At 41.7% G+C, this 15,051-nt stretch overlaps 2 protein-coding genes across 3 annotated transcripts in view; both read left to right on the forward strand.

Annotated features, from left to right (window-relative positions):
• The first annotated feature begins 19 nt into the window (after positions 1–19).
• TMEM70 (transmembrane protein 70) lies at positions 20–7,385 on the forward strand. The gene is made up of 3 exons (XM_059042955.2): positions 20–397; positions 1,702–1,807; positions 6,736–7,385. The coding sequence occupies exons 1-3, from the start codon at positions 188–190 to the stop codon at positions 7,191–7,193; spliced, it is 774 nt and encodes a 257-aa protein (XP_058898938.1). The 5' UTR covers positions 20–187; the 3' UTR covers positions 7,194–7,385.
• Positions 7,386–11,258: 3,873 nt separating this feature from the next.
• LY96 (lymphocyte antigen 96) overlaps positions 11,259–15,051 on the forward strand; it is a 29,994-nt gene continuing 26,201 nt past the window's right edge. For both annotated transcript variants that reach the window (XM_059042963.2, XM_059042965.2), the window contains exon 1: positions 11,259–13,497. In XM_059042963.2, coding sequence (XP_058898946.1) covers positions 13,386–13,497 — 112 coding nt within the window. In that variant the 5' untranslated portion in view covers positions 11,259–13,385. The remainder of the gene's footprint in view (positions 13,498–15,051) is intronic.

The raw sequence follows: 15,051 nt of genomic DNA on the forward strand, positions 1-15,051 counted from the left end.
TCGTGTGCCTGGGCTGGTTGCCGGTGGGCCGTCCATTCTGCGCACGCGCACGCGGCTAGTGCGGCCCGCGGACCTGCAGGCGGCGGGGCGTTTCGCGGCTCGTTTGTGCCGCGGTCCGGTGAGGAGCTGCGCCTCGGCGTGCCCTGCTGCTGCCACAGTGCAGTCGCCGTTTCTCGTCACGCGCGGGATGCTGCTTCTGGTGTTGGGGGGCCCGTGGGCGGCCGGACTGCAGCTCGGTGGGAAGAGGACGGCACCATGGGCAGCCACTGCGCTCCGAGGCCCTAGGGTGGCCGTCTGGCGGGCGGCCTCCTGCAGAGGCCCCTCGGGGCGGGGCGGCGGCGGGGGCGCGGCGCTGTTGGCAGCCGCGACGCTTCTGCCGTGTCGGGTGCGAGCGCAGGTCGGCAGTCAGAGGGCTCGCGGACCCGAGTAAGGGTGGGGGGTGGGACTAGCACCGGGCCTGGGGAGCCCGGCTCTCCCATAGCTTCTTCCCGGCCTGCACGGCGGCCATGGTGCTGAAGGAGCCCCGTGCTGCGGGGCTGGCAGGAGTGGCCGGCCTCGGCCTGGGCAACAGGCCGGTGCTTCCGGGGTTCGCAGCCCCCGCGAGTCCAGCAGTATCCCTTGGAAAGTGCAGCAGTGTCCCTTGGAAAGTGCTTATTTTCTGGGCGGTTCCAGTCACTTTACAGAGATGGTTGCAAATCCTGCTGGCTTGTGAGGACTCTCATTTTTTTTTTTTTTTTCTGTCCTTGAGCGCAAGCTCGGAAGGGTTAATTTGCAGCGAAATTAGATGCACCACGTGGAGACCGAACTGAAAGAACTCGGGGAACCTGATTTTGAGTTTGTTCTGTTTTTTATTAGGTGGCTCTATTTTTAGGAATTCCTTTGCTCCCTGGAAAAATGGGATGGAGACGTTAATCCTTTTCATTTTAATCTGAATAAATTGTCTCCTTAATCCTGCCCTGTAAAATATTAGGATTAGCAAACATGGTTGAAACTTGGGAGGAAAGGCCAACGCGGGAATTGGAATCTCATTAAATTTCAGCATAAAGGGATTAGGCATGCCTTTTACATCTTGAAGAGTGTGTGTTGTGAAAGTCATTTTCAGAGGTTCGGGCAACTCTTTTGTTCCTGTGAAATTTGATGTAGGAGTTCAAGTAAATATTTTCCTTGAGAGGAGCAAGGAATGAATATGATACCCTTGGGGAAAGAGTTATTATTATTATTTTTTAAATACTAGCTATAGTATAAATATTTTAGAAGTATTAAAAGCAGTCTGGACTTTAAACTTTCTGAATTTGCAGTATTTTACTTACATAATTAAACTTAATTTTTTAAAAAAGCTAATGCATTTAAGTCTTTGACAGTTGAGCGAGAGTGATGTGGAGTAGAAGAAACTATTCCACTGACTTTTTACTTGTTTAAGGTCACACTTTAAAATGCTTCTAGCTGAGATGCAAACCTAGGTCTTCAAACTCCCAATTCAGTGTCTACTTGTGAGTGGAATTTAAGGAAAGCCATTCTGTTACTCAGTTTGCTTTCTTTAGCTTTGTAGATTATTTGGAAGAATTCCTTAAATCACCCCATGAGATAAGTTTTCTTTTACTCTTTATTATATTTTTCGAAATAAACTTAAAAAAATTTAAAAGTTGGTCTAAAATGCAGCTTTATCATGTACTCACATTATAATGGTCTCTGTTTCAATAGGTACCTGTTTGTTGGGAAAGATGTGTTCGATGTTTACATACACAACTTGAAAAATCAGAAGATGGAAGGCTGATTTATACTGGGAATCTGGCCCGAACGGTATTTGGTGGGTAATCAGAAGTGAGGATATTTCCTTTTTTCCCCCCTTTTACTTATAAAAAAGGTTCTTAGCATATGATAACTTATTATTTTAGCATTTCGTAATTGCAAGACAGAAGGAAAAATTATAATTTTTTTCTTGTGGTCTGTTGATAAAAGATTTAGAGGTTAAGACCTTTGCATTTTTAGGAGATTTTAAAAAGGTTTTTGTAGACTCTTATGACTTTGTGATCTTATGGCTGGGCACTAAAGATTCCATCCTTTGGTCATCTCTTGGGATGTTTAGCAACAAAATAAAACAGAACAAAAAGTGTATGTTTATGTAATGTTTGAATATGCAGAGGAAAAAAATATGGGCAAATACCTCTTAGGAGTAGTTATTTGGGGTAAGTAGACATTTACAGTATATGTTTTTAGATTCTGCAGTTAAAATGAGCAGTAATACTTTTATAATTCAAAGATATATTAATTTCACATTTTTTTAAGGTCATCTTAGAATTTTCAGCAAACATATTTACTTAGGGGTTTTCCAGGTAGTAGGGAGTTATCGCGGAGAAGGAAAGGGCAGTGTTTTCGATAGCTACAAGTTTAAAGCTCTTTCCTTAGGTCATAATTTAGTATTTAATATGGAATATTTTAGTAGGGAAAGTCAGAAAAACTTAGGTTTGTGATTTGTTCAAGTTCCTGAGGTTGTATTTCATTTTACTAATCTTAAAAAAAAAGTATAACCTGAAATATCTGGAGGATTACTTTATAGCCAAGTTGGCCACAAGATTTCTGTGCCCCATTTGCATGTGTGTTTTTGATCATGCTGGTGTTAACCAGTTGTCTAAAATTTAATCTGGAAGTTTGTAAGTTCTCAAGAATGTGTGACATTAAAATAGAGTATGTTTAAAATACAATTTTAGCTTTTTAAAACATTTTGGGAATAAGGACTGATAATCACTATTGAGTGGAGTTCTGAAGTTACTGGAATAATCAGTTTCGGATGGTAGAAATTTCTCCAGAAGTCACAACATGAGTGGGCCAGTGAGCCTGTGTCTCATCTCTGGATTGAGCCTGGGATCCCTAGATTGATGCCCTTGAGATGTGTTCACCGTGACCCCCGTGGTACCCTTCTTTCTGAATACGCACACCGTTCCTTCAAATGAAGGGAAGGCTTAATCAATTTTTTTCATGTTCCCACTTGACTCAATTCTGAAGAGAAGAGAATATAAATAGGAATTAATTTTAGTGTGGGTATGATATAATATTTGTGGAAGAGCAGAGCTAGGCATGATATTCAAAGTTCTAGAACTGTAACCTGTAGAAGAATTTAATGTTTGAGTTCCTTCAATATTATAGTAATAGAAAGTCACTATACTTATCAGGGCTTAATATTTTTTCTGTGTAAAAAACTGAGTGAGAGACATTAACATAGCGGTACCTTTTTTTTTTTTTTGTGGTACGCGGGCCTCTCACTGCTGTGGCCTCTCCCGATGCGGAGCACAGACTCCGGACACGCAGGCTCAGCGGCCATGGCTCACGGGCCCAGCCGCTCCGCGGCATGTGGGATGTGGGATCCTCCCGGACCGGGGCACGAACCCGTGTCCCCTGCTTCGGCAGGCGGACTCTCAACCACTGAGCCACCAGGGAAGCCCCATAGCGGTACCATTTAAACTACCAAATTGGGTCCTAATTTAAAGATATTTGAAGGGACGTTTAGTTGACGGTTCTTGTTTATTCAGCAACAGATAATTACGGATGTCATAGTATTCTCCTTTTTTTTTTTTTTTTTTTTTTTTTTTTTTTAAATTTATTTATTTATTTATATTTGGCTGTGTTGGGTCTTCGTTTCTGTGCGAGGGCTTCCTCCAGTTGTAGCAAGTGGGGGCCACTCTTCATCGCGGTGCGCAGGCCTCTCACTATCGCAGCCTCTCCCATTGCGGAGCACAGGCTCCAGACGCGCAGGCTCAGTAATTATGGCTCACGGGCCTAGTTGCTCCACGGCATGTGGGATCTTCCCAGACCAGGGCTCGAACCCGCGTCCCCTGCATTGGCAAGCAGATTCTCAACCACTGCGCCACCAGGGAAGCCCTATTCTCCTTTTAAGATGAGTAGAATTTGAACATGAAGACGTGTGAAAGAAGGGCATCCCAGGCACGGAAGTAGTATGAGCAAAGGCATGAGAATATGTTTAGAAAATAGCAATTACTTCAATCCAGGCATAATAAAGTATATGTATGTATTAGTTTCCTAGGTCTCTAACAATACATTTCCACAGGCTTGGTGGATTAAAACAACAAAAATTTATTCTAACATTTCTGAAGGCTAGAAGTTTGAAATCAAGGTGTTGGCATTCCGTGCTGTCTGAAGGTTCTAGGAAAGAGCTTGTCCTTGTCTCTTCCAGCTTCTGGTGGCTCCCAGCAATCCTTTATGTTTCCTTGGCTTGTAGCTGCATAACTCCAGTCTCTGCCTCCTACTTCGCACGGCGTTCTCTGTGTCTCTGCTTGTCCTGTTCTGTCCTTTTAAGGATACTCTCATTGGATGTAGGGCCCACCGTAATCCAGTATGATCTCATCTCAACTTTTAATTGTTTGCAAAGACCCTATTTCCAAATAAGGTCGCGTTCTAAAGTTCTAAATGGATGTGAATTTTGAGGGGACACTATTCAACCTACTATAGTGTGAAAGAGTAATGGGGAAAACAGGTAGTTGGAAGGGCTAAGGAGGCTTTTATATAGAAGGCAACTTGGTCCCCATTGAATTCCATGTGTACCAATGTCATGGCATCTACCTGTGGAGGGAAGGAATTATTTTAAAATTACTAATACAAGATACTTAAGCCTTCAAGCAAGAGTGATTGTTGAGAGTGTCTGCTTTGTTATAGCCTCACCAACAGAGTATGACGTCATATTTTTAGTTTTTGTCAGTTTTGGGGGAAAACGGTATGTCACTGTGGTTTTATTTTTTTATTTTTATTTTTTTTTAACATCTTTATTGGAGTATAATTGCTTTACAATGGTGTGTTAGTTTCTGTTTTATAACAAAATGAATCAGTTATACATACGTTCCCCTATCTCTTCCCTCTTGCGTCTCCCTCCCTCCCACCCTTCACTGTGGTTTTAATTGAATGTTTCTTATGATTGAGGCTTAGCATCATTTCATCTGTTGAAAGGCCGTGTGCATTTTTGTTTCATTGAACCGTCTGCTTATATTTCTGGCATGTTTGTTTATTCGGTTGTTGATCTTTTCTCATATACTAGAAACCTTTGGTGTATTGGGGATATTAACCCTTTATCATATAAGCTGCAAATATTTTTCTCATTTGTCTCTTTGTTTACGGTATTTATGTCCATGTACATTTTAAAAAGATGATCAGATTTATCAACTTTCCCCTTGATTGCCTCTGTATTTTCAGTCATACTTAGAAAAGTTTTCCTATTCTCAGATTATAAAGGACTTCACGGGTATTTTCTTCTTATACCTCTCTTATTTTACACACTTAAATCTCTGGATTATTTGGAGTTTTCCTGGTATACAGTATGAGGGATGGATTGAATTTTCTCTGAATCTGGTTGTCCCAGCACCACTTATTTTAGATTGTATGTTTGTTCTATACTAAATTTCCATATGCAGTTAGGTTTGTGTCTAGATTTCCCGTTTTTTTCCATCGATCTGTTTATGTACTGAGCCAGTACCACACTATTTTAATTATAGAATCTTATGTTTTAGTATCTAACCCTCCCCCCTTTTTTGCTTCCTTTGTTTTTCCAAAATAACTTTATAATCAACCCTTCTAGGATCTCAACTTGTCTGTTTTCCAAACAGATGGTATTTGATCATGTTAAAATTGTACATTCAGGGCTTCCTGGGTGGCGCAGTGGTTGAGAGTCCGCCTGCCAATGCAGGGGACGCGGGTTCGTGCCCCGGTCCGGGAAGATCCCACGTGCCGCGGAGCGGCTGGGCCTGTGAGCCATGGCCGCTGAGCCTGCGCCTCCGGAGCCTGTGTTCTGCAACGGGAGAGGCCACAACAGTGGAAGGCCCGCGTACCGCAAAAATAAATAAATAAAAATTATACATTCAAGCTAAGAAAATTTACATTTTAAGTTATTTATTTATTTACTGTGGTAAAATAGACATAAAGTAAAAGTTACCATTTTGACCATTTTTAAGTATACAGTTCAGAAGTCACTGGTTTTTTAATCTTTCTAATGTGATAAGTAAAAATATCTCACTATTTTAACTTGAATGTTTTCCCTTGGTAAAGAAGTTGATTACCTTTCGCATATGTTTCTTAACCACTCGTGGTGTTTTTTGTTTGTTTCTTTTTTAATTTGCTGTTTTAATGCTGGGCACTTAGCCTGAAAAAGTTAGCCCCGTATTTGAACATTTTATGTTAGATCTGTGGAAGTGCTTGTTAATAGAGAGCTTTATTTGATTATCTGCTGACTGAATTAACTTTTATAGTATTCATAAAGATTTTTGAGTATTATTAAACCTTTTATTGGGACCTGTGATAGAAGCCAGCCAACCCTAAAGCGGACTTCCCAGCTGGAGAGGCAGTGCATTGTAATGGCCAACAGCCTGGACCCTAGACTCAGATTGCCTGGGTTTAAATCCCAACGCAGCTACTTGGTAGCTATGTGACATTGAGCAAGTACCTCATATTTTCTCATCTTTTAAATGGGAGTGATGATGATGATAATTATACATCAGTCTCATAGGGCTTTTTTCTAGATTTCATGAATGAAATATGTAAAGTGCTTAAAATAGAGCCTGAAATATAATAAGCACTATATAGGTGTTTTGGTTTTGTTGTTTTGATGATGATATTGTAGGGAGAAAGGTGGAAGAATTAATTGGATAGGTTGATTCTTTTTTTTTTTTTTTTTTAGGTTGATTCTTTTATAAAAGTTAAAAGTGTTAATCTTCTCCCATTTTTTTTCTTGTTTAGGTGTGAAATGTTTTTCTTACTCTACAAGTCTGATCAGCCTTGCATTTCTGCCGTACATTTTTGCACAAAATAATATTATATTTGGAAGTCTGCCTTTGCAAATCTTATTTTATGGCATCATAGGAAGCTTTACAGTGATCACTCCAACACTGCTTCACTTTCTTACAAAAGGCTATGTCGTTCGGTTGTACCATGAGGCCACAACAGACACTTATAAAGCCATTACTTATAATGTTGTGCTTTTGGAAACGAGTACGGTGTTCCACCAGAATGACGTGAAGATTCCAAATAGCACACATGTGTTTACCACATTTTATGCTAAAACAAAATCACTGTTAGTTAATCCAGCACTCTTTCCAAACCCAGAAGACTATAAGCATCTAATGGGTTATGACAAACCATTCACTTTTGATGTGGAAGAAGCCAGTGAAAAGAAACAGCTTAAAGAAGAGAAATGAGTCTTTTGTTTTCATGTTTGTGCTTAAATGTGATTTATGTTCCAGTGTATAATAATTGCCTTTACTTTTGATTTTTGTTAGTGACTGTTAAAAGAATAATTTGAAATTGTATCACAGAACTTTTAATTTCCAGAGAATTATGTGCCTTTATAATAAAAAAGTTATGTTTGAAAAACAAAACATACAATACTCTATCATTTGTGTTAAAAGGGTGTGAAAATACATGTATATGCTGACATATGCATGCATTTGTGTTAAAAGGGTGTGAAAATACATGTATATGCTGACATATGCATGGTTACTTTTTTTTTTTTTTTTTTTTTTTTGGCGGTACGCAGGCCCTTCACCGCTGAGGCCTGTCCCGCAGCGGAGCACAGGCTCCAGATGCGCAGGCTCAGCGACCATGGCTCACGGGCCCAGCCGCTCCGCGGCATGTGGGATCCTCCCGGACCGGGGCACGAACCCGCGTCCCCTGCATCGGCAGGCGGACTCTCAACCACTGCACCACCAGGGAAGCCCCTGCATGGTTACTTTTATATAATAAGTGTGATTGCCTCTCAGCTGGGGATTGGATGTCAGAAGCAAATAGGAAAGTTATTTTTCCTTTGTGTTTGGATTTTTCTAAGGATATAGATATTACCTTTTCCCACATTGAAAACTCTTTAAAAATTCACAGATTATGGGAAACTGTTAATCTGCTTCCTTTGGCTCAGAGCACAGGTTTTTGCCTATCATCTCTGGCATGGCTGCCCATGTTAAAGATATCCATGTCCAGTAGGGTGTGGTTAACTCTTGGGGAAGTGGTGACCTAAGTAGTATCATCTTCAGTGGTTCCATTTGTCCCTCCATGTGCACTCTCCTTTGTTACACCCTGTCACAGTGGGAAAATTCTGTGTACTACATAGATGGATAGTACCTTTTATAAAATAAAAGTCTCCATGCTAATGTTAAGTTGGTTCTTGTGAAGGATTTTCAGCGAGGAACAAAGGGCCTCAAATCATGCTATTTAGACTAGTAGATACTGATTAAGTGCCTAGAGGGTGTCAGGTCCTGGGCTAGTTGCCAGAGTCACAGTTAAGAACAAAACACCCAGTCTGTAGCGAGCTGCCTAACATCTATCACCTGCCACGATGATAAATCTAATCTTTCTGGCTTGCCTGTGTATGAGGGAGGTGGATGGAGAAGCAGCAGGGACATCACTAGTTCTTAGGGGAAAGATCATTCAGGTCTGAAGCTCCGAGAAGGTTATAGGAGACAGCTTAAGGTAGAACAGTGCTCAACTTTCTGAGACTTAGAGCCTGCCCTCTGCTAGGATCAGCCTGCTGTGGTCTTAGTAGAGGGCGGGCTCTATTCTCAGATGAACAAGCTGCCACCACCTCTGTCCTCAGTTTGGGCCTCCGCCTGTCTGCTTTTCTGTCCTCTGTCACCTAGATATGGACCTGTTGCTATCTTAGCAGTTAATGTGATTTATATCTTTCTGTAAAAATATTCCATAATCAAGTACTCATTATCAAATGTTAGATAAATATTAGAAGAAAACAGTGTTGTTAACATTTCAAAGTTTTCTCTCAAGGGTCAGTTTTCTCATAACTTTTTAAAAAAATAACTTGTTTTTAGTACATCCTATCTCTTTCTTTAAATGTCCTGTATCCATGCAACCATTTTGTCACCTGTGGAGTGTAGTGAAAATCCTATTTTTATGAGTATCAATAATTCCTCAGACTGTTTAGAGAAAAGAAAAAAGGCTTAAAAGACTACATGAGAAGATGACTTCTCAAGGGCATGATTTGGAGTGAGACCAAGATGTAGAAAAGGATCACCATGTGTAGGATACCATAATGATTCATCGCTGAAATAAATCTACAGGAACAGCTCAGGCCAAGGTAAGAAATATACGCACGTCCTTCCATGCCACTTTACTACCCTCTCCCCAGGCAGAGTTAATCTTGGAAAGATTAGGAAGGTGGTGAGTCTCCCTCTACGTATGGGAAGGATATTGAGTCAGTTTTATTTGAGTCCCAAAAGACAGGGTGATCCCATTGGACCTCTGGGTTACATCAGATGGTATACCCTTTGACAATAAGATGTAACCCTTTTCCTCAACGTAGATTACATCATACTGAAAGACTTCAGCTTTTGGAGGCAAAAGTAACAAAACGGTCATTAGGTATGAATGACAGCCTTAGCTTGGACACATTCGTTAAAATTGTATTCTGATATTTTTCAGAAAAAGTGACTCTTATCATCCAGATTCATTGTTTCATCTAGACCACTTGCTGTCTACTTTTATTTGGGACCAAATCCCGGACATCATAGGATTTCTTTCTTAAACATTTAATTTTGTAACTCTACAAGATAAAGACTTAAAAAAATAACAATACCATCATAACACCTAAGCTGCCCTTGACCCCAGTGTTATCAAATATCCAGTCTACTCAAATTTCCAATTGTTTCATAATTTCCCCCCCCATTTTGTTTGGATTAAGATCTAATTAAAGTTCCCACTATTCACACCTATTTTCTAAGTGTCTTTTAAGACTTCTAATCTCTGGGCCCTTCTATATTTTTCACTTTGTTTTTGTTTCTTTAGGCCCTGCCACATGGCATGTGAGATCTTAGTTCCCCAACCAGGGATCAAACCCGGCCCCCGGCAGCAGAAGCACGGAATCCTGACCACTGGATTGCCAGGGAATTCCCTCTTTCACTTTGTACCCCCCACCCCCCGACCCCTTGCAAATCATCTGTTGAAGAAACTGAGTTGTTTGTCCTATATATGTTTTCATGGTCTAGATTTTCTGATTATATCCCCAAGGTGTAGTTAAACATGTTTGTCTGTCTACTGTATTTGCTATAAATTGAGGCTTCACCAGGTTGAGGTTTGATTATTTTGGACAAGACCGATTCATAGCTGATGTTGTTTGTATTATTTTTCTATTGTTGCATAACAAATTGCCCCTAAAACGTAGAGGTTTAAAACATCAACAAACGTCTATGATATTGCACAGTGTCTGTTGGTCAGGTATTTGGGAATGGCTTAGTTGAGGGGGTGTGGCTCAGGTTCTCTCATGGGGTTGCAGTCAAGATATCAGCCGGTGCTCCTGTCATTTGAAGGCTGGGCTGGGGCAGGAGGAACTGCTTCCAAGGTGGCTCACTCACATGACTGACAAATTGGTGCTGGCCTTTTGGGAGGAGGCCTTGGTTTCTTACCACATAGATCTCTCCTTAGAGCTACTTGTTTCCCCCAGAGCAGTTGATCCAGGAGAGCAAGGTAGAGGGCAAAATGTCTTTTATGATCTACTTTGGAAGTTGCACATTATCATTGTGCAATATTTTCTTAGTTACACAGTCACCCTCATACATTGTTGGAGGGGGCTACACAAGGATTTGCATACCAAGAAGTAAGGATTATTGGGAGCCATCTTGGAGGTTGGCTACCACCATGTTCATCCATGAAGAAGTATACAATGTCTTTCTGTCTCTCTCTCTCTGTGACCTTAGCAACTACTAATGCTCAGTGCCCAAGTTTACTGATTCATTAGGTGTTGCAAAATGGTTATTGTCTATCATTCCTTTTTCATATATTAGCTGAAATACTTCTAAAAGTAGAGAAAAGAGTATGAGAAGGGGCAAGGGAAAGTTGCCTCTCTGTGCTATTTGGTTACCAGTAGTTCAGTTTCTATAGAAAAGTCAGGATAGGGCTTCCCTGGTGGCGCAGCGGTTGAGAGTCCGCCTGCCGATGCAGGAGACACGGGTTCGTGCCCGGGTCCGGGAAGATCCCACATGCCGCGGAGCGGCTGGGCCCGTGAGCCATGGCCTCTGAGCCTGCGCATCCGGAGCCTGTGCTCCGCAACGGGAGAGGCCACAACAGTGAGAGGCCCGCGTACCACAAAAAAAAAAAAAAAAAAAAAAGAAAAGTCAGGATAAATGCTTGATTCTTTCCCTTTATCAGTTTTCAAAATAGAGTTGGTTTCCTATCATCATCTGCTGATTAGACTTTAAAAAAATTATTATGAGCTGATTGATTTGAATATATTTGATGTATTTCAACTCATCGCAGTTACTATCTTATTAATGATCGTAATAGTTTACAGGTAGGCTGAACGTTCATGTCTGGAAGCTGTCAGTGTTACGTTAAATGGCAAAAGGGATTTTATCGGTGGATCTTGAGTTGGGGAGATTATCATGGATTATCCGGATGGTTCCAGTGTAATCACAGGGCCCTTATAACAGGGAGGCAGGATATCAGGGGAGAGGCGATGTGACAATGGAAGCAGAGATGACAGTGCTGAACTTTGAAGATGGAGGAATGGAAGGATTGCAGTTCTCAAACTGAAAAAGGCAAGTAAACAGAGTCTTCCCCTGGAGTATCCAGAAGAACTAGGTATGCTGACTCCTTGCTTTTAGCCCATTGAAACTGATTTCGGACTTCTGACCTCCAGAACTGTAAGAGAATTCATTTGTATTGTGCGTGTGTGTGTGTGTGTTTTCCGCATAGCATGGCTTGTGGGATCTTAGTTCCCCAACCAGGGATCGAACCTGGGCCCTTGGCAGTGAAAATTCAGAGTCCTAACCACCGGACTGCCAGGGAATTCCCCATTTGTGTTGTTTTTAAGGCACTAAGTTTGTGGTTATTTGTTACAGCAGCAATAGGAAACCCATCGTTGGTCAATGGGACTGTCATCAAATTGGGTGTCTACTATGATAAGATGTTTTAGGCTCATCTTGAACCTTTTCTGCCTCAGACCTGGAAACAGTAATTTCTCTAGGGTATTTGTTCCTTTGAGTGGCAAATGGTATTTTGAGACTACTAGAAGCATTCATGGATTTGTCCTCTTTTTTTCCCCCCACTTAAAAAATATATTTTTAAATTGTGGAAAATACATATAACATAAAATTTACCATCTTAACCAAATTTTTTTTTTTTTTTTGGCCGTGCTGGGCAGCTTGTGGGTTCTTAGTTCCCCAACCAGGGATCAAACCCAGGTGCCCTGCAGTGGAAGCATGGAGTCCTAACCGCTAGACCTCCAGGGAATTCTCCATCTTAACCAATTTTAAGTGTACAGTTCAGTAGTGTTAACTGTATTCACATTGCTGTGCAACAGATCTCTAGAACTTTTTCACGTTGCCAACCTGAAACAATACCCATTGAGCAACTCCCCATTTGCCCAGACTACACCCCACCCCATGGATTTTTACCTTTAAAAAAATGGGAAAGTAGTATAGTTCTTTAGTAAAACCTTTTACAGGTATGATTATTTTCCTCTAAACTTGTAGGTTTTTAAGACCCCGACTCCATGCCATTTTTTGGCTACTAATCCCAGACCATGTCCTTTAAAGAATTCCAGGTAGCAAAGCATCTAAAGGGGTGGCTGTTCTTCTAGAACAAACTGAGAGTTTTGGAATGAAATACATTCCACACACAAAATAATGACCATTTTAAGGTATTCCCTGGACCTGTAGTTTGCTAAAGTGAGTGTATTCTCAAGCCTGGTGAGACCCCCCCCCACCCACCATGCAGAACTACAGCTAATGTCCTGTGTCTGGGGTCTCATCCAGCCGGGCTCTACCCTTTGGCTGAAGCTGTTGCCTAGCAGAAACACTGCGTGAACCTGTTCAGTTCAGAGCTTTAGGTTCTGCTCTCTGGCCATGAGAATTGTATAAAGAACTTGTGAGAGGGAATTCCCTGGCGGTCTAGTGGTTAGGACTCCATGCTTCCAAGCCCAGTGGCCTGGCCATAAATAAAGAAAGAAGGAATAGGAGGGGGTGCTTAGGGTTTACAAAAAAAAAAAAAAGAACTTGTGGGAGAGAGAATAGTAATGCAGAGGGATAAAGAGTGCTAGTCTTTTGATCTTCTGAAGAAGACCTACAGGCTGGTTTTTTTACTATTGATTGGGAAATACCTGGTTTTGTTTTTAAAGCTCTGTGCTCTCATTTGTATCACGTGTTCACAAAGAATACATTCTGAATCATTTTCCTTTCCTCTTGCAGCAAGTGCTCAGATGTTAAACACGCACACACACACACACACACACACACACACACACATATTCAAAAGAGGAAACAGTTGGATAGGAACTCAGAAATCATGTGACTTATGACTAAGTTAAATTTTTTCTACTTATTAAAAAGGAAGAGTCTGATGACTAGTTACTGGTTGTCCTTGCATTTTTGAAGTTTTGAAGATACTGAATCATGTTCCCATTTATGCTTTTTTCCACCCTGTTTTCTTCCACAATTACTGAACCTGGAGAGAAACGCTGGGTCTGCAACTCCTCTGACACAAGTGTTTGGTACTCCTACTGTGGTAAGTACGAGGGCAAAAGCAGGTACTCATGTCAACTGTTCCAAGGGCAAGTTTTCACAGGAACCTTTTTCTGCTGTCGTCGGGATGCAGGAAGTGACCGTATGTTCTGGCTGCCAGGGAGGCTGCCCGCAGCAAAAGTGATGTCTGGTTCCTGCCCTGGGTGGATTTTCTCCATCCGTCACCGGCCTCACAGGTCTCTGAACTGTTGCACTTGACCTCCAAGTGCTTCTGTCCTTTCCTGTGGTCAGCTATCTCTACCTTGAACCCAGTTTCAGATACTTCCCAGTTTGGGCAGAACTATCTGCTTCTGAGATTTTGCCTCAGCTCCACCGGGTCTTCTTCAGAAGGTGGAACAGTCCTAAATGCTGCTTGGAATTGATTATAGCTCCAGGCCATGATTTTTTTTTTTTTTTCAACGTTATGTTGGGTGTGTAACAGGTGCTCTGTGTTTCAGGCTGTGGTTTTTTGGTTTTTTTTTTTTTGCGGTACGCGGGCCTCTCACTGTTGTGGCCTCTCCCGTTGCGGAGCACAGGCTCCGGACGCGCAGGCTCAGCGGCCATGGCTCACGGGCCCAGTTGCTCCGTGGCATGTGGTATCTTCCAGGACCGGGGCACGAACCCGTGTCCCCTGAATCGGCAGGCGGACTCTCAACCCCTGCGCCACCAGGGAAGCCCCAGGCCGTGGTTTTTGAAGGCTCTTGGAATTACCTCCCTAATTGGATGTAAGGCCGATTCTGTCAGTTACTGTGTGACCTTGAGCAAAGTCAGCCTCTCTGTGCCTCAGCTTTTTTATCTGTAAAGTGAAAGTGATTTTCGAACCCGTTTTACAAGGATTGTTTTGAGGTAAAAATTTTAACACAGAGCCACATAGAAACAATAATATTGATTACTTAAAAAAAAATCAGCTACACTCTAATGCTGTTTACTGGTTGGATCACTGTTGTTTTGTTTTATCTTGTTTAGTTTTCCCTCTTTCTCTACAAATATCTGCTGGTCTGAAAGCACAGCTTCGGGGCTTGACTTCTGCTTTGGTTTGGTGCTTTGCATTGTGTTACTCACTATAGGTTGGTTGGCCTTTTCTACCCACTAGTGATATCAGGAAGGTTTAAGGAGATGCTCCCGAAAATACTTACTAGCTGAAATCCTCATGGGAAAAAAAAGGATTTATGGTCTAATCATTTAGGGGAGATTTACAAATGTACTTTGAGTTCTGAGAAGTTCTGCAATAAAGAAACCTATTTAATCCCCCAATTTTCCGTTTTATTTTGTTTTATTTTTTTGAGTGTGTGTTTACAATCCTGCAAATACACTCTGGCCAATATTAATATAAAGCTACTTCTGGGGAATTAGGGTAATTGCCAGATGTGGGAACAAGACCAAAATGTATGACTAGTGTCAGACTGGTGGCTTTTTTTTCTGTTTGTGATTGTGCTGAATTCCCTGAAACTTCCCCAGCCCGCAAGGTCAGTTCACACTGCCCTGTTCCAGGCCCTCTTCAGTGCACTTGGCCCCCTTCTCTCCTTTGGCTTTTCTGCTCCATGCATTGATTATGCCA

This window comes from Kogia breviceps, chromosome 17, assembly GCF_026419965.1.
Source record: "Kogia breviceps isolate mKogBre1 chromosome 17, mKogBre1 haplotype 1, whole genome shotgun sequence".
NCBI lineage: Eukaryota > Metazoa > Chordata > Mammalia > Artiodactyla > Physeteridae > Kogia > Kogia breviceps.

Excerpts from the sequence above, each read along its gene's own strand:
- TMEM70 (XM_059042955.2), top strand. The coding sequence starts at position 188 with ATGCTGCTTCTGGTGTTGGGGGGCCCGTGGGCGGCCGGACTGCAGCTC. Across the intron at positions 398-1,701 it reads CGTGTCGGGTGCGAGCGCAG|GTACCTGTTTGTTGGGAAAG; the intron begins GTCGGCAGTCAG and ends CTGTTTCAATAG. Across the intron at positions 1,808-6,735 it reads TCTGGCCCGAACGGTATTTG|GTGTGAAATGTTTTTCTTAC; the intron begins GTGGGTAATCAG and ends TTTCTTGTTTAG.